The sequence below is a fragment of the Gasterosteus aculeatus genome, chromosome 9 (assembly GCF_964276395.1).
Source record: "Gasterosteus aculeatus chromosome 9, fGasAcu3.hap1.1, whole genome shotgun sequence".
NCBI classification, from domain to species: Eukaryota; Metazoa; Chordata; class Actinopteri; order Perciformes; family Gasterosteidae; genus Gasterosteus; species Gasterosteus aculeatus.
This window is the reverse complement of record NC_135696.1, coordinates 13,198,653-13,226,310: the sequence shown is the minus strand read 5'-3', so window position 1 is coordinate 13,226,310 and position 27,658 is coordinate 13,198,653. Positions and strand designations below refer to the sequence as shown.

At 44.3% G+C, this 27,658-nt stretch overlaps 2 protein-coding genes across 9 annotated transcripts in view; both read right to left on the bottom strand.

The window, feature by feature from the left end:
• LOC120825716 (endonuclease V) overlaps positions 1 to 393 on the bottom strand; it is a 31,485-nt gene extending 31,092 nt beyond the window's left edge. For 3 of the 5 annotated variants that reach the window (XR_013468781.1, XM_078108933.1, XM_078108934.1), the window contains exon 1: positions 287 to 393. Coding sequence is in view for 4 of the 5 variants with exons in the window: in XM_078108933.1 (XP_077965059.1) it covers positions 287 to 378 (92 nt within the window). In the remaining variant the exon portion in view is untranslated. Of the gene's footprint in view, positions 1 to 159 lie in introns of all 5 variants that reach the window. The other 2 variants (XM_040187502.2, XM_040187503.2) reach the window with 2 other exon arrangements.
• Positions 394 to 2,056: 1,663 nt separating this feature from the next.
• LOC120825051 (SEC14-like protein 1) lies at positions 2,057 to 27,368 on the bottom strand. 4 transcript variants are annotated; one of them, XM_040186384.2, is made up of 18 exons: positions 26,964 to 27,318; positions 26,588 to 26,613; positions 25,584 to 25,673; positions 14,858 to 15,007; positions 14,490 to 14,621; positions 12,693 to 12,821; positions 12,036 to 12,309; positions 10,547 to 10,656; positions 10,151 to 10,340; positions 8,954 to 9,042; positions 8,623 to 8,693; positions 7,753 to 7,924; positions 7,410 to 7,544; positions 7,162 to 7,296; positions 6,404 to 6,655; positions 6,122 to 6,300; positions 5,725 to 5,751; positions 2,057 to 4,717 (listed from the first exon to the last, which is right to left on the bottom strand). In XM_040186384.2, exons 2-18 carry the CDS (start codon positions 26,591 to 26,593, stop codon positions 4,612 to 4,614), a joined length of 2,247 nt encoding a protein of 748 aa, XP_040042318.1. In that variant the 5' UTR covers positions 26,594 to 26,613; positions 26,964 to 27,318; the 3' UTR covers positions 2,057 to 4,611. The 4 variants fall into 4 exon arrangements, with proteins under 4 accessions (XP_040042318.1, XP_040042320.1, XP_040042319.1 ...); XM_040186386.2 differs by lacking the exon at positions 26,588 to 26,613 and having other exon boundaries at positions 26,964 to 27,364; XM_040186385.2 differs by lacking the exon at positions 5,725 to 5,751.
• Positions 27,369 to 27,658: the final 290 nt, after the last annotated feature.

The window sequence follows — 27,658 nt, the reverse complement described above, 5'->3', positions numbered from 1 at the left end:
GGAATCACGGCGTTACCACTGGCCTTGTCATTACAAACTCACAAATCAATGGCTGCTGGGGACTGATGGCACAGAGCCACACACATTGCAGCAACACCTGCCAGCACCTTGTGGAGCGTGTGTGTGTGTGTGTGTGTGTGTGTGTGTCGGCCCTCTGACCTCTCCCATTGGTTGACCAGATCTTCTCCGGGAGGAGCAGACATCTGCTTCAGTCCGATACAATTACACAATCAGGACGGGGGGTAAAGAATATTTTTAAGAAACTCATAATAATTGACAGCAGTACCTTCCCCGTGTTGTGGCACTGTTTTGCTTCCGCGTTCTGACGTCACAGCGAGGGCGCGTCCTGCGTCTCGCAGCACAGCTGCGCGCGCTCATACTGCCATCTAGTGGTCACGAGGGTTAATTGTATTAACAGAACAAGTTCCGACTCCGCAGCTCAATGTATCATAATAAAAAAAAACAATTACCTAAAGAGTAATTAAGGAATTTCGTTTCTGGTAATATTATTCTGTATCAGTTATGTGACCTATTTAGAGGACTAAAAGTAGCTCAAATGTAATATGACAAAAAGGGATAATGCCAATATAGTGCATCTAAAATAGCTTCTGTGACTCACTACATCTGGCATAAGCATGTCATAGATTCACATTACGATAATGTGAATAAAACTGCTCTGATACCATGTTCAGTGATCATTCAGCAATTTTAAGAAGAATAAACATCTGATAAGGGGACAGATTTTGGGGCGAGACAACAGAGACAAGAAACTGAGCACAGAAATACAGAGACGCAGATAAGTACTCTGTTTTAAGATCATAAATGCATCGTTTGTCTGCAATCAAAATCCCAATTCAACTGATAATGCAGAAAATACTACACACAAGAGAGGATGAGTGATCTATAAGACCAGCAAGGCTTGGCAAAGGAGAGGCATGCTGGGACAAATTGTAGGTTAACAATGTAAAACAAGAAGTCTGCCTGGACTGAGACTGACAGGTCACACTGACCTCTTAGCTCTGCTATTCTTTTTGTTTCACCTCTTGGACAAATTATATGGATTTACACAGCAACACCACTGTTGTATTTCATCATGTGTGTCTTTGAAGCAGATAATCACACCCGCATTCATATTATTGCCTAGCCTAAAAAATGCCATTTCCTGCTCCACAGACATCATTTTAATCAGATTAACAGTATTACTTCAAAACAGTGTGATCTTGCGATGTCTGACCGGCAAGAGTCTCAGCTACTTTTGATCCTTTTCTATGCTTTGATCTTAACCTCAGAAAGTCAACAGCACCGCGCGTGTAGACGAAAGCGCTGACAGCAGAACTGACAAAATGTAGTGAGAAAAAGCTGAAAAACAGGGACGTGAAAGGAAAAGATTCAGGTCATTGCTCACAGATTACTTTCCTTTAATCGTTCCGGAGTTGCAGCAAACATGAAACCCATTTTCGTGATTCTTAAGAAGCCATTTAAAGTAAAAGGAGCAGATGTGGTGATTAGAAACTGGAGGAAGACTCACGAAGATGTTTGTTTTTTTCAAATAAAAAATACAATTTGTACAGCAAAATCTTGGCAATTTGGCATTTGATATAGTTTGAAATTCAGTCTAAATTAACTAAAACTTAACTAAAGGTTTCAGTGGTCAAAAAGCTCTGCTCCAGAAAACCTATACAATTATATACTATATATATTATTTTTTATTTTCACCAAGTAAAATCGTTTAACCAACTTCAGTCCTAATCCTAGTTCGCAAATATTCAATTTCAGATTATTATTTGTTTAGTCACAAAAATAATGATTATTTAAATGTACTGTGATTATTGTCTGCTGTTCATTATATTCTGTCCCAGGAAACCAGGATAATATCATGTATTTACCTCAAAGGGTCAATATAGGAAGTATTTATGGTGGAAAGTGGTGAAAGCTCTAGTTGAAGCCAGAGCTCAAGATCAAAGTCTGATATGAAGAATCCACGATTTAATTCTGTAATGACATCAGGGCACACAAATAGGCCGTGTAATTGAAATGAGTGTACTGAAAGCAAACATTGTTTCCTCATAATTCAAGTTTATTGTTTTCAAAAAAAGTAAAAGGTGCCAAATTCTCATTAATCCAAATATGAACTCTACACATAATTCCTCACATCAAGTTAAGAGAAGATATGCAACATGAGAAGGGAGCAGAGAGACGGACAATTAAAGTGTTGAACAGAAAAGACAAACAGATATAGCCCTCATTGGTCAATGAGATCTTGATGAAAGGTTTGCATACCGTGAGAGCTAAAGTCAGAAAGACGGCACAACATGATAGCTGGTACATTTAGAACAAAACATGTGATCAAAGTAGTTTCTTTGGGCCTATGGCTTCAATCAGGGTCCACTCTGCTTTCTAAGATACACACAATGAAGTGTTGGAAAGCAAAACAGCTAGACTGGAGTGTACAAAGTGTCAAAGAGAAACAAACAAACAAAGTTCAAGTTAGTCTTGAACTGACGTTGATTGTTTCATCGTCAGTCGAACTATTGAACAAATGGAAAGCGAGCGTCCTGAAGGAGCAAGTGAAGGAAAGTTGTGTGATTTTATTACATGCAACACATTTACTTCTTTTTATCCCCACGTTCATGCTTTCATCATACACACTTTAAATAGCCAACATTCTGAGGAGGTCCTTTTGTTCAGTAAAGCATTACATGTTATTGCAGTTAATGACACACAGTTACCACAAGTTAACCCTTGACCTTTCATTTACATTTAAAAAAAGAGCAGTTTCATTTATTAAAAACAACAAACTGATCCAGTATTTTCAGGAGTCTGACTCTTCCGTCTGTCAGCATCACCAGTAACCGTGGCAACAGCATGTGAATGACTCTTGGCAAAGGCAAATCATTTCTGCCCTCGGCGGAGTCAGATCTACGATAAGTCATCAATCAGCCAAATAAATAGTATTAAAAACTGCTGCCTGGATGTGTTGCATTTAGAAATGTTCATTCAATTCATTATTGATTATCCATTACAGCTATGACCTTGAAAAAAAAAAACAGGTACATTTCTAAGTGAAGTTTACAAAAGGCTAAAATGGCATTTATTAACACATAACTAGATTTTAAATCTTTAAATAATATATTATTATTTCAACCCACTAACCACATTGCACACTGCTAAACGCCTTCAATGACTCTTCTCCAAAATACCTCGACAAACTCCAATCAACTAGTACACGTACAGTATCAATACGTTGTCCACAACATCGAAGACTACCACCAAGTAACATCCATCCTTCGCGCACACTGAAATCTGCACCACTCTAAAACACAAGCAGTAAATGGTGGCGTCTCTGCCCAATCACATCGCAACCCTCCAAACTCAGGCATCTCATTGGTTGGCGAGCGCTAGCCAGTCATTAGAACATTCACAAATCAGTAACAAGGCATCCCCTTCACCACTCGAGTTCCTCAACCGGACAGCAAACCAACGGTGGTCATTCCAAGCAAAGAAAACAAAAAGGAAGTATCCAGGAGCTGGCGGAGTTATTTATGCTGCTCTCCCGACAGAATGCTATCGTCTAAGAACTTTTTTTTTTTTTTTTTTTACAGGCTTGTTTGCCCGTCCGTCTGCCTGGACACAACTTGCAAAAAAAACAAACTAATCTGCAATCAGCACCCATAATCATCGTCCACATACAGGTAAATGGTAGATAGAAACATTTCACACAGTATAAAGTCAAACTTGTGTTATTGCTTAGGATTGACAGGAGTCAGACCCAGGTAAAATATTCAAACGCTTCTCAAGGTGCGATAAAGCCCTCGTGAGAGGGCGGGTGGGGTTTGCCACAAAAGCAAATGGAATCAACAACTGAACGCTTCTAAAATCTCTGTTATTTTCCCGTCAACTGGAAACTTTAATGAGAACGTGTGTGTTTTTGTTATTCACTAAGCTCCACCCACTCAAAAAAAACCCATTGCGTTTGAGTTTTGACCCATGTCCCTTTCAGAACTCTCTCGCCGCCCACACCTGACCTATAAACAATTCACCAGAATGAAGAAACCCCTCTGGTGATATGGCAATGTACATTTTTGCATGTAGTCAAACGTCCGTGTGCGTGTCTGCATTTGTGAGTGTGTAGGTGTAAATGCAAAAGTGTAACAGCGCCTCCACTGTTTTCATCCGGTTCCATACCATCAAGGATGAAAATATTGCTTATTTTAGCTTCACGTGCCACAAAGGCACCGCAACTCGTCTCCCGACCTTTAACCTTTCCACCACAAACAAACATTCTGCTGATGTTCTGATTCAAACTGCTGCCCAGCAATGTTACCAGACACAGAAAATATATCATCTTTGTGCAAAAGAATCAGCCCTTTAAAATTGTATACAGTCTTTTTCTTCGTCTTCCCCCTTTTTGCCTCAGATTTTTTATTCTTTCTCTTCCGTTTGTGCGAGCATGCTTCAGTTCAATAGACTTGCTGTGCGATAGGAGCTGAGCATCGACTCGGATGGGCAGGAGAAATGGCTTTGGTGTCAATGGTGTGTGTGGGAGTGTGTGGCAGGGGGGCGGAGGTGGGAGGGGGCTGGACAGGGGTTGAAGTCCTCGGCCTCCGCCTTCTACCTGGAGATCAGGGAGCTGGACTGCGACTGGCTGGAGGCGGTGGTGGCGGCGCTGAGCTGAGAGAAGCCGCTGTGGCTCGACTCCAGGCTGGTCATGGAACCCCTAAGGCGAGAGACGGAGGACGAGTGAGCGGTCACAAACTTCCCATCGGTACAGCCGGCTACCTGAGACGCAGAGCCGTGCAGCCGGATCAAACCCACAGGAGGGAGATTCATTCGCTCTGTGTGGCTTTGACCCAGGCAGCAGCAATGTCAACAACAGTGTCACAGGCAGAGCGGTCGTGTGTAAGAGGTTAGTGCCAAATTCATTGCTCGTTCAAGCAAAGTATCTGGGTTCCGAGTAAGTTGGGGGTGTTTTTGGTGAGGGCCGAATCACAAAAAACAGCCTTTGGCTTCTTTTGAAGCATTGTGTTATTTTTACAATCATTTGATTGATGAATTAAGTGTGTTTTTACAAATTGTGAATGTAGGGTTTGGATCAAAGAGTCAATACACCCACTGTCCACATGTTAATTTCTATGCAGCCCATATCTATGATGTAGGATGGACACACACACACACACACACACACACCTACAAACTGAATGACAACACAGAGAAATGCATAAGGAGGTTTGGCATCAAGCATTTAAAGGACATTATGGTTGTATAACTTTAGACGGTTAAGTTTAACAATTTCTCGTAGCAAATGTCCTTATTTTGCATCTAAGGGTATCAGCTATGATTTGGTAGCATCTAGCAGTGAGGTGCAAATTAAAAGCAAAGTGAGATTCAGCTAGTTAGTGGAAAAAATGAGACGCGTGAGAAAAAGAAGTACATTGTTGAGTGTTTTGTGCGCATGTGAAAACATGGAAAGCAGTCGAGCACCAGCGTGCTGAACTTGGATTCTTGAATTTGTTAGACATGCAGGCAGGACGAGAGGAGCCAGAAAGGACAAGGATCACTTCTTCAGCGTAAACAAAGGAACAACATCCTGTTAGCAAAACGCTAAAAAAAGAAATTAAAAAAAGCCATTGGCAGGAGCGGACGCAAAACGTGAAGGGAGGGGGCCGTTCAAATTAGCAGCAATGACAACGAGCTAGTTAAAGGGCAAAGACTTGAGCCACTTACAAACTCTGCACATCCCAGCAAGCCATTCTTCACAGGAAGAAGACAGAGCAGCAGGAAGGCAGGGGAGTGAGCAATAGATCAGGAGCGGACAGAAAAGGCTGGATTAAAGGGGAGTCTCTGTGCCGAGGTAAATCATAATGCTCTTCAGAGGATCATTTTAGCAACACAGCGGATTGTATTCACTTAAATATCTATGCGGTACGTTGCAGAGGATGAAAACAGAAAAAAGAAGGGAGTGAAGAATGATAAGTCATGAAGGAATAAGGTTTGAAAGTAAAAAATAACGTTGTGGTAAAACACCTCACAGCAAAAACACGGACGCACGCGCGCGTCACAAATTTTGCACAGATGCGATCGTATTCATTTGTCTCTCACTCACAGACACTCGGTTACTAACCTGAAGTCCTCGGAGCCCAACACCTCGGTGTAGAACATGACTTTGCACTTGTGCGAGGACACCTGCAAGGTGGCCAGCACGTCGTCCACGCGCGGCAGGTTGGTGGCCGAGCAGGCCGGCATGTTGTGGAACTTCCACTGGAGGATGTAGAAACCTGGCCACCGGGTAATGTGAGAGCCCTGAGGGGACCGATGACAACGTCAAAACAAACCCAGGAGATTGAATCACACGCATCAGAACGCCGGCACGGGCAGGCGGTCAGTTCCCGCTCCTTGAACTCACCTGCACGCTCTCTCCCTCCCTGCATGTGAGCGAGGACTCCACCATGCTGTAATCTTGCCCCAGCGTCCAGGACTTATCGATGAGCTGTACATTGTTGCCCACTGGGGAGGCGATGCCGTGGGGGGCCAGGGGGTCTTTGCGAGGAGGCTGTGGGGTCCGCTTGGAGTGGAAGATGTTGAACACCACGTCGCCTTTGCACATGTCAAAGTCCCAGGTGATGACTGAGGAGGCGTCGATGATCTCGATCAGAAGCTGGTGGAGGGGGGGCACAGGGTGAGGTTATAAATGGAAATAGAGAGAAGTGCAGGAACTAAAACCATCAAAGCGAAATGTATCACCCCTTTTTTTTATTTACATGCTTTGCCAGCCATAATGCCAGCGCATTATGTCTGTGAACCGCTCTCTTTACTGCAGTCATTCTTAACAGTGGTGGACTAGATGAAGCCTCGCTCCATATTTAAGCACACTTACTTAATTTTGTGACATTTTGTGGCAAAATGAAAACACTCATTGTAACAAGCAGCAAGAGAAAACTGAACATCTGTCAGTGAAGCCGTCGGCTCTAAGGGGTGATTACTTATGTATGATGCAGCTCTCCCTTTGGTATCAATTATGCAACGTGATTAACCGCATTCCACTGCAGACAGATTACGTTTTGAAGCACGGCCAACGCAAACTTCCCCACAACAACCACTAGATGGCGGACCGTCCAACGCGGACCTCGGCTTACAGCTTCGGCGGTCTACATCGAGCCTCACCTCGTGCGGCGCTCCCTTGAAGACGCTGGCGCTTTGGTAGATGGTCTCGGTCCACAGGCGGACACCTTCGTTGTCCAGCTCCTCGGCTGTGCGGTACATGGACTTGGGGACCAGGCCGCCCTCTGGTACCTCGCACTGCGCAGCGCAGACCAACACAAACAGAATTGGGTCAACAAAAGAAGAAATGTCTGTTGGTTCCCGTTTAGAACAAAGACATCTTCTGGAATGAGAGGTTGAGAGACGCTCACCATACACTCCCCGGCCAGAAAGTCAGGGATGATCTCCTTGTCGATGTAGTCCACGAGCCCCCCAGGGCCCTGGTAGTCATTGCCTGCATATATGAGGAACTTCTTGCGGGTGTTCTCGTCAATGAACGGACTCACCTAAGGACAGAGGCAGACGTGGATATATTTTGTGGGCGCAGCAAATTGGTTCTATCCTAGTTATTCTATGGAATAAATGAATGAATTCACTGCGACGGCAAAGCAGAAAGTGTGTGTGTGTGTGTGTGTCTCCGCTGTAATGTCAACAGGTGTTATTCAATGTTTAGTCACATATTCGAGCTGGTGAGTTTCCCCTTCTGGTTCTTACCAGGGTCCAGAGGACAGGGAAAACCCTGGGGGCTCTCAAGATGAGAAGCCGTCCCAGAGTCTCCGGGTAGTTGGCCTCCACCACCTCGATGATCCTCAGCAGCGCCTTGACCCCTGGGCGCCACAGGTGGCGCATGTTCAGCCCCTCCAGATCCACAAGACACGTCCAACAGCTACAGAGGACGGAGGGCGAGGATGAGGGACAAAAACACTCGCAACTCGCAACTGGGCCACATCCTCTTTCCGACCACTTAGCACCTGTCACCCCGAGGTGCAGCTTAAATGGTGAAGGCATCGCTTGCTAATTCTGGACGCCACCTTCCCCCTTTCCTTCCATCTATGATGGCTGAGGGCTCTGACGTTTATAGTTTGCATGTAGTCCTGCGTGGCTTTTATCCCAGTGACCATGGCTGCCAAAATATATATCTATTTTATATGTGTATTCATGATAATCTTCCTCTCAGAGCCGCTTTCCCTTGTGTGGAGGATTGTTCTGCTCCTCAGGCTGCTCGGTGACGCAAAAATAACATTAAAGAAAATACTTTTTCCATCTTTCACATTTAATTAATTCTCATTTACATTGATATATAATTATTTTCTGTATTCATTATTAGGATTATTTGTTTTATGCTGTTGATTAATTGACAGCACACCCAGAATGGAGAATTTCTCTGTATATTTTCACACTTGTGTAGCACACAGTACTAACATTAGTTTAATTATTTGTATTGTACACCCACATATATATATATATATATATATATATATATATATATATATATATATATATATACACATACACACACACATATGCATATTATTAAATGATTGCATTATGCCCTAGCAAACATACGGTATACTGAAGGTTTACCTGATGGGTCGACCAAACACCTTGGTGTTCTCCTCACAGCGTCTCAGACCCTCCTCATTAATAGACAGCACCTGAAATGGCACAACATGACCTCAGTGCACTGCCGCCATTTGGCTCTCGCACTGGTAACTTGAACCTACAGTAAGAGCAACATTATAAATAAGCAGGCTATTTTTACATGTACCGTTGTCAGGATCAGCACGTGTAAATTAAATCCCTGACCTGTAATCCAACCGCCGACTACCTGACCTATAAACTATTTGACCTACTTTGATTCACGCGGCTATAAGTGAGCTTGAAGTGCGTTGAAGTTTCAAATGGCTTTACATACATGTCTGAGCAGTGACTCTTCTCCCAGAGCGCGGACCAATCCTTTGGTGTCCATCTGGCCCAAACGCAGGACGTACAAAGGACGACCATCTAAAATGGAAAATAAAACATTCATATAATCTAGCACACAATTCAACAATGTTGCATACAAATGTCTACATAGTGGGTTCTTCTGTTACACTGAGAAATACTTTCATGTTTCATTTCCCCAAGTGTACAATATTTGTAGAATGACTGAAATGGGGAGATAAGCTTATGTTGGAATATGTGGAATCTAAATTTGATTGATATTGTCCCTCTTAGTTCAAAGCAAGAAATTCCCAGAATGCAACAAAATGATGAATGTGACTGTGTGTGTGTGCGTGTGTGTGTGTGTGTACTACTTCAGTAACCAAACAGTGCCGACAAACCGTTCTCATGTTTAATTGATTTGCTGAAGGCTTTGGAACTAGAGTCTATAAGAAACCTGAGAACTGGTCTTCCTCTAGTTTACAGGGCAGATAAAGTCAACCCGGCCCACATAAATCATACAGGTTATAGACCGTTTTAACGGTCCTTGAGTTTACCTGTATGTGTGAGCCTTTTTTTGAAGGGATATTTTGAAGAGGGTAGTACACCAGCTATGGAGTTACTCCATAGCTGGTGTACTACCCACTGTGGACCAGCTCATAAAAGAAGCAAAGTGCTGTACTGCAGTGGATGGGACAACAGCAGAACATGTTTCAGACACCTAAAAAATCAAATCAGTTTAAGTGACAAGTCCCTTGTCATGAAAAGGCCTTTTTTCCAACAAGTGGCTAAAATCAGAACAATATACTTTATTTTTGTGTGACTTTGACAAATCTGGACTAAATATCAAGGTCTAACAATAACAAACTAAAACCAATTAAGGCAGGCACTCTAAAATTACTGTTCTGGTCAAAAGGGTCCTGTGGCTTTGAAGAACTTTGGTTTCAGTTCTTAAAGGCCGGTCGGACAGCCGGGTTAAGTACTTAAAATATTCAAAATCGATCCTAAACTCAAACAGATTTGATTACAAGATTTTATTCTTTTTTTAAAAATGTTTAGGTAGCTGAAATAGGTTTAAGCGTGTCAACCGCTACTACTGTGGATAATACTCCGATTTTGGATCAATACCTTGTACAGCCCAGCCTCAGGGGTCTAAATGAGATGCGCGCACACACCGGTCTGAACCTACCTCTGTCATGGTGATGCCAGCCCCCGGTGTAGTAGTCCTGGAGGACCTGAGGTGAGCTCCAGGTCTCCAGCAGGTAGTCCACCTGGTGCTGCTTCCTCCAGGTCAGCGACTGGCAGAGGATCTCCCGAGCCTTGTCCATGTTGAAGTCTCTGGCACGCAAGAAACGCAGTATGTGCTGGTCCTTGGGGATCTGCATGGTAAGAGGAGAGTATTTTGCTGTACTTATTTTGATGAAATCACATTAAAAAACATTTTTAAAAAGCTTCCGGTAGCTGTCGGAATCAATCATCAGAAGTCCCTGATAATAATTCAATCTGGAATTGGACAGTAAATCGTCATAGTTCATCAAATCCTAAACGTTGTATTCCACCCTTGCAGAAACAGTAAAACAATTACTTTGCCCTTGTGAGTCTCTTGCAGCCACTTGCGAAGTCGGATCAGACAGCTCTCCTGCAGGGGGGTCAGGTCGCCTAGGTAACGTTTGATGTAGTCTGCATCCAACTTATCTGTGAAAGATAGACATAACACATACTTCAGTCAAAGAGTAAACTTATACATGGTATAGACAGTTAGTACACCAACATTCAAATCTATCATAATGTGTTCGAAAAGGAGTGACTAATATTCATTTGTTCATTTTGCAGGGACAATGCACACTAATCAACAGTTGTACTGTAACCAAAGAGCCAGAGAGGATAATTTCCATCTGCAGTCCAGAACCAGATGTTTTTAAGGCAGCCTAAAACAATTATTATTATTATTTTTAATTAAAATTCATAGACAAACTGACACAACGTATTCATAACAAAAGAAACAAAAAGAAAAGTGTATGACAATAGACCAGCGCAAGCATAACAGGCTGCAGGATGCATCAGGCAGGATAAACACACCTACAGTGGGAGCTCATGTACAGTTTACCACTGAAGCACAGAACATACAGAGAGAAAAGAAACAAATAAAAGAAAAATAGCAACACAAATGCACATATAGGTAAATCAAGAAGACAGGACAGACAGCAGATCAATGCTTGTTGCAAAGAACCTTTAGGTTCTATATGAGTTTTGTTAGCAAATACGTTGTGGCACAGCATTCCACGAGTGAGCTGCTTTCACAGAGAATGCAGATGTGCTTGATGATGTAAACGAGCTTGACCTGTGTTAAATAACACAATCACCTCTTGAAGCAGCTCTAGTTTGTTTAATAAAATCAGTAAGTGGAGGCGGGGTCATTCCATGTAGAATTTAAAAAACCAGACGCACATCTGTGAATTTAATGAGGTTCTCCCAACTCAGGATATGGTGTTTGGTGATAATAGAACAGTGATGGACTTCTGTTTTCTCATCAGGTGATTTTAGGGCTTGTTTATGGAGAATGTGAATACATTTAAATGTTGTGCTATTGGCTGGTTAAGCAGTAGGTCATATGGGGGACAATCATTGCATTAAAACACAATTTTGCAGCTCGCATTGTTAAAGCATGGTCTTACATATCGAAAATTCACGAAATTAGATTTCAAGACCTTTGTGACATGTTTTACCCGTTTTTTTTAAAGAGATTAGAATCAATGATAATAATGCCTAAATATTTCAACGCTGACACTACCCGTAGCCTCTTACCAGCAACATAAACATCTGGTTCTTGTGACACTTTGCAGTTCCTCTTTCTGAAGAACATACAAACCTTCTTTTTAACATTCAGATGAAGGCTGTGGCATTTATAAAAAAAAATGATGTCTACAGATGGCAGAGCTTGTTGATGTTTAAAAAGGTCCCTCCATACATTTAATCCTGACATTTTAACCGTGCTCCTTTACGGTTAGTGTAAATATTTCCCATATGATACAATAAAACATAAGAAGGCTGGCTCTCTGTCTGAGGGAACCGACCTTCGGAAGAGCCAGGCAGAATCTCAGATAGGCTGTCTGCCTGAAGTGTGCCGCTGTCCTGCTGGACGTCCTGGAAGGTGATGTCCATGGCGTCAGTCGCCAGGGGGATGGACACGGCGGGCACGGCTGCCTGTTTGGGGAGGGCAGTTGAGCTGCTGAGGAGGCTGGTCTGTTTGGGGAGGGACACCGGGAGGAGCGGGGGGGTCCAGCGCGGCACATGGGTGATCCCTTCGTCCTCGAGCTCCTTCAGGTAAAACTCGATGATTTCTTTTCCCTGTGAGGAACACGAGGGTGGATATAAAAGTGTGAGAGCTGTGGCGGAAAAGAGCAGGAGACGCTGCAAGTTCAGATTTAAGTGAGCTATTTGGAAGACAGACAAGACCTTTACTTCATGTGGAAATAAAGACAACTCAGAATTTTTGTTTAGCATTTCCAACTGATGACTCACTGGGTCCACAGCAAAAGACCCCGGTCCACTCAAAGAGATTATGCAAGATTATTTATGCAATTAAAAAATGACTCATTCACGCTCCAGAAACCACAAAAAAAAACTCCATGAAACATATGGGTGACAGTTCCACTTAATCCACAAGCAAACCATATGCAGAACAAAAGGAAACACCTACGTGTATCGATCAAGTTCAACATCACACACACCTTTTTGATACTGCTGGCATACTGCTTCATAGCAATCTTTTCCACAGTGCTCTCAAAGCCAAAGAAGGACTTGATGTCCAGGCTGGCGTTCTGTTCGAAGCACGTCCAGTCGTCGTTCTCCGGGTGAGCCTGTATCAACACACGCAGACACGTCGTGCAGGGGTCAGCGACCTCGGGCACACATGAGACCATCCGCGCGCAGAAGGTTAACCAGCCGGCACCGTGGCATTAAGTGTGCAGGCGAGTTTTTGGGAGATTGTGATGTGCCCACCCATCCAAATAGTAAATTGCCTCTTCTCCAGCCATTGGCAGATGGGCGGCCTGTTAGTTACGGTAGTTTGGATTGACCCGCTTTTACATGAAGACCCTCCCTACTTTCTTTGATCGATGAACACTCATTGCCTCATAACAGAAAGCAACAAACTTATTGAATATCGCTCTCACTTTTTTTCATGTTGCCCGTGTGGATGAAATGATATAATTTTTGACCTTGCGCCATTGAATTCAATGATAAGCATAATCTTGATTTTGCAAGTGGTTCAACAGGAAACAAGAAAACTCAATAGGAGAAAGAGTAGCCAACAGCTGTACTGTTAATTATACTGTGTATACAGACGCAGGAACAAATGACCAGGTCGCTATGGTAACCACACACACAGCTCCACTAAGTGATGACGCACGCAAAGAAAAAGAGTGTGTGTCAGTCGGTCCACATAGACATAGCGTTTACACATGAGCAGTATGGAGTTTAAAAGGGAAACAGCACCCGAACATACAAAGACACACGTGTTTCTGGCGTGTGGTGGGATGATTCTCAGTATGGCAGATTCTAGCACTGTTTTGGCAGCTCAACACAGCTCTTTATTCATTTATTTAATACCATTTATTTGATTTGCTTTTTGCACTCGTGGACATATGTCTTTTTTTGTTGTTGTTTTCACCATTACAATGAGACAAAATCCTTGTATGCGCCACATACTTGGCCACTAATTGGTTCGGATTGTGATTGAACTTGGCAGTTCCGGGTTTGTGGTCTTTCGGCCGCCAGTGTCTGTAAAAAGTTAGTAAAGAAGATAAAGACACGCCGCTCTGTAAGACCCTGCAGTTCAAGTACTTGTAAAGACTGCAATGACAGGCGTTCATTCGTGGATGTGTCGAAATCAGTATTGATTGGAGGAGTTGTACTCTCAAAGGGAAACTTTTATCAAATTAGTAGATTTCAGCCCATTAACATCTTGAACTTGAATCTGGGACTTCAGTATTTTGATTTTGAAGTGGCGAGGTCCATTAGCTTAGTCCAATTTATTTGCCAATCCCTGTTAATATTAGCACAGTGTGCTAACGCACGCAGTGAGAGCCGTGCAGCCTCTGATCTAAAATTAGCATTACACTTGGTTTGAGGCTAATACGACGTGCTTGACCTCAATAACTCGGAGCGTTGGTGAATAGGCAGATCTGCAGTCAGAGTGAAGCCATGAGCGCACAGAAGTGGAGCCGGGTGAACCCAGAAAACAGGCTGGTTTCAGATCAGCCCATGAGAGCATTCGGCCAGATTGTGATCGGAGGGAATAACGAGAGATTGGTCGGGATGAAGAGGCAACATCCTTAGAGTCTCATCAACAACTTTCCTCTTGCTGTGCAGGAAGCAGGGCAGAGATTAGAAGATAAACAAACATTAACCGGCTGTACTGGCAGCAGATCGACATTTAGCAGCTTAACAACGGCTTTACAGAACGTGCGTGTGTGTGTGTTTCTGTAGTGGCAAACAGTCAGCGCTGCGATGTGTCTTCTACTGACCGAATAGCAGCAGGTCTCACTGATGATGACCCTGTTGGAGAAGGTCTCGTTGTGGGACTCGATGTGAAGTGTCCTCTCCTTTCGGTCCAGGGTGTTTTTCTGGATGAAGTAGACATAGTCCACACCTGCAATCTGCAAACCACAAACACACACACACGTTATAAGAAATTAAACTTACACGAAAGACCAAAGTAAGGTTTTTTCTTTATGAAATACTGTATGTCTACGTAGAGCTAAAAAAAAATCAACACAAGCCACATCTTTACATTGTTTATTTAAAAAAGAAAAAAAAAAAAATTCTCAATTGACATCAGACCCGGTAACCACAAAGCGTTGTTCTTTAGAGGGCGGCCTGGCGTGCAACGTACCCTTTTGAGCAGGCGCGGGGCGTCAACATCCAGGGCACAGCGGCGCTCAACCCTGTTGGTGGAACCATCCTCACTCGTCTCTTCCTCCACCACGTCACTCGCCACAAACATGGGGATCAGGTGACAGGTGGGGAACCGGCGCTCGTAGGCCTGAAAACAAGGAAGGAGGAACCGAACTGTGAGCCGATACTGTGCTTTATGTCTGTGAGGTGTCGGGTTTCATTGTGGGAAATTGAGTAGGAGGAAAACAAAAGAGGGCTCTATTCAATATATATTACAGTGTTTCCCCCATCATTATAACAGGGGGGCGCCCCAGGATATCAGCTCTAGTAGTTTTAATTATACGCTGATTGACAAGCGTTAAGAACAGTAATCACAGTGATTTTAATTCCACTTTTCAAAAGGACGCATGTTTTCAGAAAAAAGGGACTGAAGAAGTGGGCAAAGAAGTTTGAGACCAAACAAATCGTCCGAAGTATCGTTCCAAAAGCCACAGCAGAGAACAGCCCCGACTCAACTAAAGCACCGGGACAAAGAAAAGGCTTCTATGAAAATGCCGGTTGCTGTGCCCGCGGCTTGTCTACAAAAGAAGTTGTCATTAGTGTGCCGAGGCCGGCCAGCTTTCATGCCATAGAAAGATTATTAGAAAAGAGCTATTCTGCTTACTGAGAATACTTTGGTTCGTTTGGTTCTTAATGTTTTCCTTACTCAGGCCAAGTCACTTGTAGGAGTTGTACACCGTGTTCTAGTTAATAATTTAAACATGAATGCATTGTTTGCATCGCTATGATAGCGATGACACGGCAAAAAGTCACATTCACAAAAGCGTTGCACGGCAAGCTCCGTCAGTGTTACAAAAGGTACAGGTAACACCGCTCATGGGCAGCCAATATTGTGTGCGTCTTCTTGGTTTATGTCGGGTACCTGAGTAGGTTTTCCAGTTTCCATGCCATGATATTTCTCAGATAAGGGGGCTGAATAACTAGAACGTGTGTCAAGCCCCGGTCGATGGGGTTCAGCGGCTCCTGGCGTGCCGCTACCTGGACTGCTGAGCCGCTGCGCTGGCAAGTGTCCATTGACTGAATGCTGAGCTCGGTTTTCCAGCCCCGACTCTCTGGAACAAGTGAGCGCAGGCGTCAGCATTACAGCACCAGCTGTACACATCAGGTTCCCCCCGTGAAAAACCCACCGCACACGTCAACAACCACCTCGACCACATGTGCACGGAACAACACTGGCCTTGCACGGTGTACGAAAACATACGCCTCACTTCACAATGACCGAAAAACAACTCACTGGCACTGACAACAAACCGACAAACAGGAAGGTCACGATACCAGCTTGTTCACTAGTGCGTCCAACAATACAAAACCCGTCCAACCTCCTCTGAGTCATTTCTTAGCCCTTTGACTCATTGATCTACAACGCGAGTAGAAACCTCTCAGTGTGTTTTCTGTAGACTTGCTCTTATTGACATAAGAAGTTGTTTTTACAAATACATCCCTACAATACGGCTCATCCAGGATGCGTCACCTCGCCTGCAGTCGGTGTTTGGGACACGGAGCTGCGTTGATGACGCACCAGAAAAACACACACTGTGGACAAACTCCGCACCGCAGAACATCTTTATTTGTCCTTCTCCTCAAATCTTTGCTACCAGGCTTAGGCACACGGAGAAGTGAAGTAAAACAGGCTAAGTGGAACAACTGGGCGTCTGTAATAGAGACTGCGAGAACATCATGAACCGGTCTCCTTGGCGATGGAATATGTTCACACGAAACATAAGGGGCCAAACCACGAGTAAACGAATCCTGGAATTGGCCTCCGTAATCGAGGTGCATGAGAGAATATATAACAAACAAGCCTCGTTCATTTGATTCCTTCCTGCATTCAAAAGAGAACATTCCCCCTTTGGACTACAGACAATGAGGACAAGGGCCTGGGTACGGAAAACAAGACCTATTTTTCTCAGGAAGGGAGATTCAGGAAATGCACCAGTTCCGAGGGGAAACCTGACACATTATCCGACTACATAATGGCCGCACGGTGCACGTAAGTGTGTGCAACGTGCCAGCAGACAAGAAAACAAGGGGGCAGTAATATGTCTATATAGTTAAATATAGCTGCAAGCATCAACTAAACAATAAGAGGGAAACGACCTCAGAGACACACCATGTTTTATTGTCTTAAGTTCATACAGTGTAATCCCAACTTGACCTTCAGCATCATTTCTACGAGATATGTCAAAGAGTCCAGTTCCAGCTTCTCAAATGGGAGAACTGGTTTCTTTTCTCTGTATCCGTACATAACCAGATCCTGCACCCGTCTCCAAAAGACGGGTAGGTAAGGTAACCTGTATATAACCTTAATTACTTGGATGACATTCATATGGTCCAAAGTGTCTTCATAATATGAGCGAGAATGTGGAACAGAGGTGATCACCAATGATCGGTAATTAGCTGCAAAAAAACTCTCACTTTTTTCTTTTGTGCTGATCAAATCCGAACTATGGGTTTCATGATCCGTTGCACCACTAACATATAAAGAGATATTTAGGTTTTTAATCAAGCAACAATTCCCTTAATGCATGAAGCGTTCTTTCACTGCACATTGAGATGGCGTAACAGGTAACAGGACTGTGGTTAGAGCCTCCACCAATGTATTGCAATATGGTTACCGAAAAAAAGCAGCAGTGGATTGGACGAAAAGACAAAAAAAAAACACACCCTTCCCTGAAGACCGTTGTAACACAACAGCTCTGATGCAATGTTTCTTTAAACATATAGCTGCTTGCTAGAAGCACAAGAAGCTGCAGAAGACATTGACGTGCTTGATGGTACAAGTTCTGGTACATGAAGGTCATACAATCCTTCATTTGCAAAGCAGAACAAACAAAAACACAAAGGGCTTCTTTTGTTGTGTTTTCTTTTTGTGGCCGGATCTACAGGACACTTTGAAAAACATTTAGTTCCACTTCTTCAGTGTGTTGCATCATCGTGTTTGCTTATGTAGTCAAGTGAGGCTCCGGGTCAACGTTTCCTGGAACCGACACTAACTGGAAAACCCTTCTAGCCTCCTCGGAAGCGGCGCGCCTCTGGAGCTTATGGAAATGGTTGTGCAATGGAGACGGCAGCGCCCATAGGTCGCCCTCTGCTATTTATATCAGCTTGCTTTAACAGTGGCTGGCAAAATAGTAACATTTTAATCAGGAGCGCTTTTAAAATTAAAATACTCGATTAGAACTGCTCAGAGAAGACGTCAAAACATTCGGCAAACAGAGCGGAGATGCAGCAGACGACCCCGCCGCAACTCTTAAGTATTCAGAGGAACTTTACAAGACAAAGAGTCACTAACTGCAGAGCTGTGTAGACCCTTTCAAGGGAAATGCGTTGCCAGGAGACACCTTGGGCCCATGTTTACTTCCTGCCAGCTGATGTGGTTTACATACAAAACAACTTGTGAAAGAAGATGTGAAAGAAGTGAGGGTCATTATGTCACTGAACTTAGGCTGGTATTTTAATTCAGGGCATTTAATTCAAACTTAGCCTCCTTGTGATCAGTTACTAGCCAGCCATCAAGTTGTGGATGGTATTTATAACCTTAATAACCAGTAAGAGTTACGTCATAGGTTAATGAACTAAGTTTTCATTTGCATCTGGTCTAGCCAACGTTGGCCAGCGACATCTCCGCTGAGACGTAAAAGGCGGCAACGTCGGCCAGGAGACCCCCGAGAGGGTCTACAAGGAACACGGTGTTGATGATTGAGGGAAAACTTGACGCTCTAACTCAAACCGCTGTTGTAACTTATGTATGCGAGCCAGGAATAAAAGCTGGACAAATAGTCTGAATTTGATCTCACACATTTGGTCTCGGTAATGATAAAAATAATTAGTACACAGAAGAGAAAGAAGCAAACTAGTATGTCACATTTCAGTCGGCCCCGCGCATGCCGATAAATCACCTCGGACTGACTCGGGCGTGTTCAATGTCGCTCGCAGAAAGAGGACGTGCGGGTGTTGTCCCGTTGACGGTTTGGCCCACAAGAACATTCGAGAGACTATTAGGCCGACAGAATAGGGAGCGCTGCCAAGTGACCGATAATGTCACGTTCATTCATGAGACGGGTTGTCACAGACACACAACCCGGCCAGGGGAAACGAACGCGCTGGGGGCAGAGGGGGCTTTGTGGCACGTGTGTGTGCGTCATCTAAGGATAAAAAGCTTGGACACAGGCATATAAAGAAAGGCATGTGGCAAGTCCTCCTGGTCTGCATTTATTTTCAGAGAAAAGCTATAAACTTTAAAACTAGGTCATAAACGGGGGGGGGGGTGGGGGGGCACTGAGCAAGCAGCTTAAAACTAACAGACTTAAATACACGGGGAATTGCGGAAATAAATAAATAAAAACACTGGTGTTAAGTGGTTACGTAATGTATCTTTACACCTGAGAGCTATAGCAGGGGGCGATTCAGACAGCTTTATCGGGTTGCTGGTGATGAGGGAGGAAAAGGGAACAAGCTCTCATCCGTGGTCCAATAGTGGAGCAAAGACCGTGAAAAAGAAAGGAATCTATTGGCAGAATTCAAAAACAGAGTTCTGAGCAATTTACAGGCTTCACTTGAGAACTTCAAATGACATGTCATTTTGTTTATTGTCCCTTTACATGTTTGATGAGTCAATAAAAAGTGAGTGACTGACCATCGGCTTATCATTAGGGATCCACGGTCAGGTTCATCAGCAGAGCACAAACAATGGCAGCAAGACCTCACATGGGACCATTAGGCTTTTCAACCATGAGTGTTTACAAATGGAGCATTTCAATAGGGAGCCGCTCACGTGAGCAGAAATAGGTGAAACCACGTCTGACCAAAGACCCAGTGATGTAATAAGAGCCTCCGTGTGCTTTTTCCCCAGGGACGGGCCGACATGCAACACGGACGCCGCACACAGCCTCCAGTGTGGGCTTAGTAGAGTGCAAACACTTTTTTTGCGGAGTGCTTAACATTGTATTTACTGCAGTTAAACAGACTCAAATGTTTGGAGCTGCTGTTCCATCGGAAAAGGTTTCATATCACATGTGAGGACAGGCGGCACGCCAGGTTTCCCCGCCCATCAGGTCCTAATGCCTGTGAGCCGAGGTGTGGACTGGATGAGGGGTAAAGAGAGAGAACAAGATGCTTATTGAACAGACGCAACAATAGAGCGCTTGGTCTCTGCATGCAACGCCACCCACTTCTCTCCTTCCAACGATCTCACTGCTACACTGGGCTCTGTGATGGCTGAACTGCCTGAGACTAAAGCGACTTTGAGAGAGGAGGGGGGGGACAATCTGCCCACACACACACACACACACAAACACCTTATTCAAATGTAAGGTCCCAAATATTCGCTGGGCCGTGCAATACGCTAACTGCAGTTATAGGTTAGGCATGGATCACTAGACACGCGTGTTCACCAGGAACGGAAAGCAGCACGATGGCCATCTGCCAATTATATAAGAACAAACAAAAAATATCAAGGGGATTAGTCTGGTTATTTTGCCATAGACTGCCGTACGAGCCACATTATCACATTTTTCAATGGAGGAGACACTTCCTCGTTGGATTTACTCCTGGACGCCGCTTCCTGAACATTATTCAGCTTAAAAAAAAAAAAAGAATTGTGGAATTTCTCAGACATCATGAACAATAAATTTACTTTTATGCAGATTTTCACAATAAAACTCATCTGCCATGGAGGGGTCTTACAAATCTCTTCATAATGGTGCAGCACTGTGTTTCCCACACGTGAACAATATGCAACGAGTTTCAGATTTTGTTCAGCAAGATCAACTTCAGTAATAAACCACAAACATCAAGCCCATTATTTTTTTTAAAGCATGAAGTGAAAAGCAAAAAGGTCACTACTGAAATTAGAGAAGTATTTTGTAGTCTGAAATAAAAAGCAACGTCATGTTTCCCGGTTGTAGAACGCTGCAGAAATTTCTGCGCAGCACGCCGTTAACGTCACCATAGCTGCCGCATAGATCTGAGTCACTGTCCCTCGCCACACTGTAGCACGTCTGCAGTGTTAAATACGCTAAAGGGGCATTGTGCATACACATTCATCTGTGTCTGGCAGAGAGCAGCGGGGGGGGGGTCTGGCGGGGCAGACCTTGCAGCAGGAAAGAAGGTGAATGAGTGTCTTGGTGATCAGTGAATGAAATCAGTCCCAGTTTCCTCATAGGCTCCCAGACTCACGTGGTGGAGGTGGTGGTGGAAGTGGTGGTGCGGAAGTTGTTGAATAAAGTCATTTGAAGCAGCACGCTGGATGAGCTCTTCTTCCCAAAAGAAGGCCATAACTCTTCATTGCTTTGGGCAAAGACCATCTAGCCGAGTTGGCAAATTAGACACTACAATTGAGCATGGGAGTGGATGGAGGTTTTCTGATCAGAGCGGATACGAGCAGTGCTGAGAGGCGCTAATGAGAAAAGCATAAAAGAGTAAAACCCCTCACTGGAGCCGGATTACTAAATGTCCTGGACAGTAAAAGTCCCTTTTGGATGTGTATGAATAACTTATGGTGGTATAAATCAAATGTACTCGGCTTCATATCGACAAACTAATATAAATCACAAGAACAAAATGATCACACTGACATCTGACATCTGCAATCTTCAGCGCTGGTGTGTGAACATTTTGGTTTAAAGCCGAATCAGAGAGGACGGCCAATTAACGTGGACAAGCTGGTATGTTGACGTTGTTAAAAAACAGTGGCAACAAAAAGAGAAGAAGAAGATAACGTTTATCGCATTTTTTTTTTTGGTGCAATATATCGTACTACAAAAAGATAGTTATTGTGACAGCCCTACGGACACTAAGCCGAATCTTTGCATGTGTACGTATGCATGCGCCTGTAGACCGGAAACCTTTAGGTGAGATAAGCGACGCGTGAGCCGGCCGCTCACGGGTGGATTAAAAGAACACCGTAGCGCCGCTGAGCCATAGAATTGGTTTGCAAAAACACCTTAAACAGGCTTTAAGTGGGTCAGGACTCAGGACATGTTGGGACAGGATGTCACGCTGTCAGGGCCGCTCAGTGATTAGCCGGGCAAGACAAAGAGAGAGGTTAAAGTAGGATGAGACCGGTTTAGAAACACCAACTCTGCAGCAAACCGGCATTAAAAACAACGTGTTAGTGATCCGACACTTAGCGTCCAAGGGATGACCCACATTCAGAAGGTTCGAGAAGGCACAGGGAGCTCAAAGTGGGCCATGCTGCAAGAGACGACAAAATGAGCACATTGTGCAGGATCTGAGCTCCTAAGTGCTGCAGCAAAACGGATCTTTCCCCCCAAAAATATCAAATCCAAGCACTCTTAAAACAGCTGAACTTTGGTTCCCGTGTCAAACAGATCCAAGTGCTTTAATCATTCAAATGTTCTTATGTTTGTCTGGCTCAGTTTACTTTCATGATCCAGTCTTTTGAGAAAGAAAAAACGAAGCCAAACTAAGTGCAGGTTGCAGCAGCTGCTGCAGCAGCAGCAGCAGCTTACAATTCCCCAGCAACAGGAGTCAAAAGGCAAAGCTGCTCATTGCGTTTTCTAATTGTGGAGTCAAAGCTGCTGATGCAGTTATAGACAGTCACAAGCCGTCAAAGATGATCCCCGGTCCATCTCAGGGACGGTGTCCTGTTCCACCGCTGGTCCTGTCCCTTTCACATACATAAAGTAACTTAACTGATGGAGAACTGGACCGTAGGAAACTCTCACCCTCAGGGTCCGGCATGCACTACACTAGAACTACTTCTAGAACTAGGAGGACAGGTAATAGGACAGGAGGAAGGAGCAAAACACTGTGTCCTTGTAGATAAGCAGCGCGCCTATACGTTTCCATGGTGCAAGAGAGACTCATTTAATACCCTCTCTTTGCGGCATATGAGGTCATCTGGGAATTGAGGGCCTCAAGATGTAGTTATTGTCTTTAAAGCATCCAGATAGCAGTTATATAATATCTCAGGGTACGCCTGTTTTTGTTTTTCTATTGGTCTTGCGGCCACTGAGATAATTTGTGGACGTGTCCCTTCAGCTCTGAAGCAGCAGCCAGAGTGGTATTGTGCTTGACATTCCAATTGGACTCCCAGAGGACAGACTAAAGGCTTTGGAACTGGACTAATGCGATAACGGCAGCAAAAAGCATAGAGTACATTTCCTGTTATTGAGGAGCAGCAGCCACGGCTGAGAGTTACATGGTTTAAACAAACTGCTCCAGCGATACTTTGAACTCGACAATAACACATTGGAATAAAAAGACTCTTAAAGGACACATGTTAACACACATTGGTGTTTGTGTCATTCTTGTGTAGGAATGTCGCCACAATGTCCCTTTTACAAAAAAGGGAAGTTTAGAGATTTCTACTTGGACACATTCGCAAGGTGCGGTGGCAACAACATTCTTAGTCAGGACATTTAGGAGTTGCCTGCTTAGGTAACATTCAACTGTAAACATCAGGCGTTTCTGCAATAAATCATTTAATTAAATCACTTCGTGTCTTGTCAAGTTGACTTTGGCACAAGTCAAAATCCAAAGTAAAGCAACACCATCCAACTGTCACAGGATGGTGCTGACAATTGGTTTATTTTTCTTGCCCCATGTCCGTACCGCGGAACATAAGGGCAAGAAAGGGCTTGATTGGCACGCGAGTCGATGCTGGCTTGTAAAACAGAAAGCTCGTGCTGAGGTTTGCAGCTGACTTTCAACTACAAACTTCTAAGAAGAATCTGCCAAAATACAGAGGAAGCTGGGAGCACTGAGATTAACGTGCTCGAGGAAGAGCGTAGAGCAACTGCTGCGGAACCAAAACAGCTGAAGGGAATCTGAGATACAGCACGACTTATGCCACAGTGCACTCGAGACACAGCAGTGTCATGCAGAGGTTGACACACTTTGATAGCATCTGTCAGTGAGGCGATCTGAGGCTAAAAGAATGCACTTAAAATGCTTTAACAGAGGAATGTAGAGCCTGGGCATTCACACCCAGAAGAGTCGATGGCTATTTCATGGGACTGATGTGAAATTCTTTAAAAAAAAATAAAAAAAAGTCCACTCTAGACAAAGAGAAACTGGTTCTTGTTTAAAACAATAAACTGTACAGACTATCAATGCTCTGTAAAGGTTTCCTATATACGCAGAAGGTTGTTGCACAACTACGTAGCAAAGGAGACAGATCTGCTCTTGGGTAAGTGAAATTGGAGAGAATTCACTGGGTTTTCAATTTAAAAAAGAAAAAAAGAACCAGTGTGTGTGTGTGTGTGTGTGTGTGTTGTGACGCACCATCAGGTCTGCTGACTGCAGAGCGAGAAAGGAATCCAAATGCACCAAACTGAGCGATCTGTACGTTGCGTGCATCCATTAATTCAAGTGTTCACCACACTTTGTGTATTCAACTTTTAACATCCACCTTATCGGTTGCTGCCCTAGTTTACAAACATAGAGGACTATTCCGTCAGTAAGCCTACAAAGAGCCCATGAGGCGGGTCATCTCCAGCTTACATATTGTGTAATTCTGCTCTCCTATTATTACTATTTCCCCCCCTGGGTTGTGTGCTTAGGTGAAAGGACCAGCCCTCGATTTACAGGCATCTTTTTGCCCGTTGCTCAAACCAGCCAGTGCGGAGGAGATTTCGCCTTCCCGCATCCTCGGTCGGGTGGATGTAGAAAGCCGATTTCCATGTAAAGAGAACAGCACAGGAACCATGACAGGCTGTTAAAAAGGACTCACTTCCTCGTGATCAGGGGCCATATGAATGAGAAAGGCCGGAGATTGCTGATATTGCTGAAATTCATCAGCACAGTAACGAAGACTATTTGACTTTTTTCAACCGCCTGTTTGAAAATAACCGGTTGCATAATCCAGTCCAGGACTCTTCAGGCGTGCACTTACTCCACATTACTGAAAAACAGCAGCTGAGGTCAAAACAATCCATCCACTGGGAGATTCTAGTTCACAGTTTTGCACACTATTGGTTGCCATCTTTTTCCCACTGAATATCACAAAGAAAATACATTTATACAATTCAGAAATAAGGTGTTTTGTCATTGTTTTTCAGATCCAATGTTGTCATGAAACAATGCACGGCTCCAATCAGTTAGTGTTTTCCATGTGTTGGCTGCTGGAGCCATTTAGCCAGTGACCCCCCCCCCCCATCCCCCCACATCTCCTGGCCCGCTGCACTGGGGAAAATACTAAACAGATTTGCATGGCAAACTATATGCAGAAAGGGGGAAATAAAGAGCAAGTGCCAAACGTTAGTGAGAGAACGCGCAAAGATGCCGCAGGGAATGGTGCTGAGAAAGCCATTAAAAAAGAAAAAAGAATGAAAAAGGCGAGAAGAGGAAGATGCAAGTCAGAGGAACTCATGCTTGAAAGTGAGAGACACTTTGTAGCAAGGCCAACACTAAAAGCCATGGAAGGAACTTAATATTTTACAACAACTCTCAGGTGGAACCTCTGTTTGACACAACAGCACAGTTGTGTTATACATCCAGATGTGGAGTGTGCGAACGTACAGCAGAATACGCGCTTCGCTTTCGGAATCTGTGAGCCAATCACACGCAAGATGTTTTTCGGATCAAGTGATTACCTTCTGAGGGCCCTTTGATGCTCCCACACGCCAGCATTACACATAAACTGGGTCGATGGCACGAAATGTTAAGAGTTGGCCGGCAATATGGGCAAAGACACTTACCGCCATGACCAGCTCAAAGGGATGCTTGTACACCCGCACAGGTGACTGGTACTTCTGCACCATGGTGGATGTTGCAGTGACTCCAACAACCTGAACAGTAATGAGAATAAATTCAATCAGAAAAGAAAAAAACAAGTTACAATCACAGGCATTTGTCAAAGAAAGAAAATAAAGAAAAAAGCAGCGATGTCGGGCGGCATGTTATTCTCTCTTGCGCCTTCATCACAATAACTGCATGCTACCACATCACAGTGGCATGGGGCCCTAAAAGGGGAGACTCTGCGTGTTCTTAAGCAAAGGTGCGTTTTGGCTGACTGCTTTGATGATGCCAGCCAGGTGTGTGTGTGTCCGTGCATCGTCATGGCCTGCAGAAGTAAAACTCTCCAGAGCAGTGACCGAGGATGTCACTGATCAATGAATGCAGCACCAAGGCTTATATCCCGGCAGAGTCCACCCCCAGTCTATGCAGAACTACGGGTAACTGCGACACACAACTAAGTCTTACTTAAGATTTCTAAAGAATGAGCACAACTTTTGTTTTTTATTCATAAACAGCACATTCCACATGCTGGTGCAGAGGACAGAGCACCGGGTGACGTAGTTAAAACATCTTGGTTAACAATATCGCTTCTATTTCACTTAAACGCGAGTAGTCGGTCGACAAACGCACACCCAACGTGTTGAAATGCAATCTTAACAGAATGGGACGCAAAGACAATCACTCCGCTTACTCCAGGCCATTCAACAGAAGTGCAAAGTGGGGCTTGAACTTCATGTTCTGCAATGGTTCAGCATGCCGATGCACGTCTGTAACTCCTGCAATGCAGTGATGGGGACATGGAAGCAGGTTCACAGGGGGGGGGGGGGGGGGGGGGGGGACTAAAGTCCCAGTACTTCTAACAGAGGGATCAGGGGAAGCAGACTAATAATAACTGGGTTAGGACCGAGTACAAACCACAGCATTGCTCTATGGCTATAAGTTTGCTACCGCTGTGCATAATTACCGTCATGCTTCAGGATCTGCCGGAAGCTTCAAAAGACACGGCGAGACAATTAACTGTATTTCAGTAACAGTTCAGGTGACACGCTGTCAAAACACGTAAACAGGAGTCGGTTGCGACGCTAACGCTGAATATCCAACTCCTTGGCTACAACAAATAAAATAAGATTAGACTCAGCAACAGCTTGCTTATTGTTATTTAAATAAATTTAAAAACACCTTGATGATGCATAAACAACATTTACGACAGCGACGTGTAAACGTCAGCGTGCGCGGTGACAGCGCTGGCTAATTGAGACTAGCGCGCGAGCTAGTGCCAACTAAACGTTGTTTAAATCGAATAACGTCAACTTGATACAAACCGCGTAACTGGAGCTTACCAGTGATTCGAAGATGGAAATAAATCGGGGCTGGTTTAGTGTCGCTAGTCGCTGTTTCCTCCAAAGGGGTTATCCGAGTAAACTCTTGCCATTCCCCTCATCGGCTCGCCACTTCGCCGGTGGTGGCGGTGAAGCTGAATCCAGAAGCTAACAATTAGCTTTATTGTGCTAGCTGGTCATGTAGTCAGAGGAGGAGGCGGACAACCCGACCGATGGACAAGTGACGCCTCGGGGTCCGACGCTGGCTGGCAGAGCAGGAGCGATGGACGAAGTCTCCGAGACAGTGGTCGAGGCGTTAAATCACCCCGAAATGAATAAGGCGTGTGAACAGATGGAAAGTCTCTCTCCCTCAGTCCTCTCCTCCTCCTCCTCCCGCAGTCATGCGTGTGACGTAGTGCCGTAGCCCCGCCCCCTTTAAACTCCTCCTCTCAGGGCAGCGCGGTGCCGCTTTCATAAAAATCCACAGACCACAGAGAACACCGAGGTCTGCCATCTGTGAGCAAGGTTGTAGTTACGGCCTTGGTGTTTGATATCATCAGATACATGAGATATGAAATTGAGTATATGCACAGAAGGTGAGGGTTGATTTAGGGCGGCCTGCTTGTTAAAGGGGCACTCTCTGCCACTCAAGAATTGAAAGAAAAAAGAAAGCCTCTTTTTTGGGAGAAACTTTAACATGCCACGTCGTTTTTTTA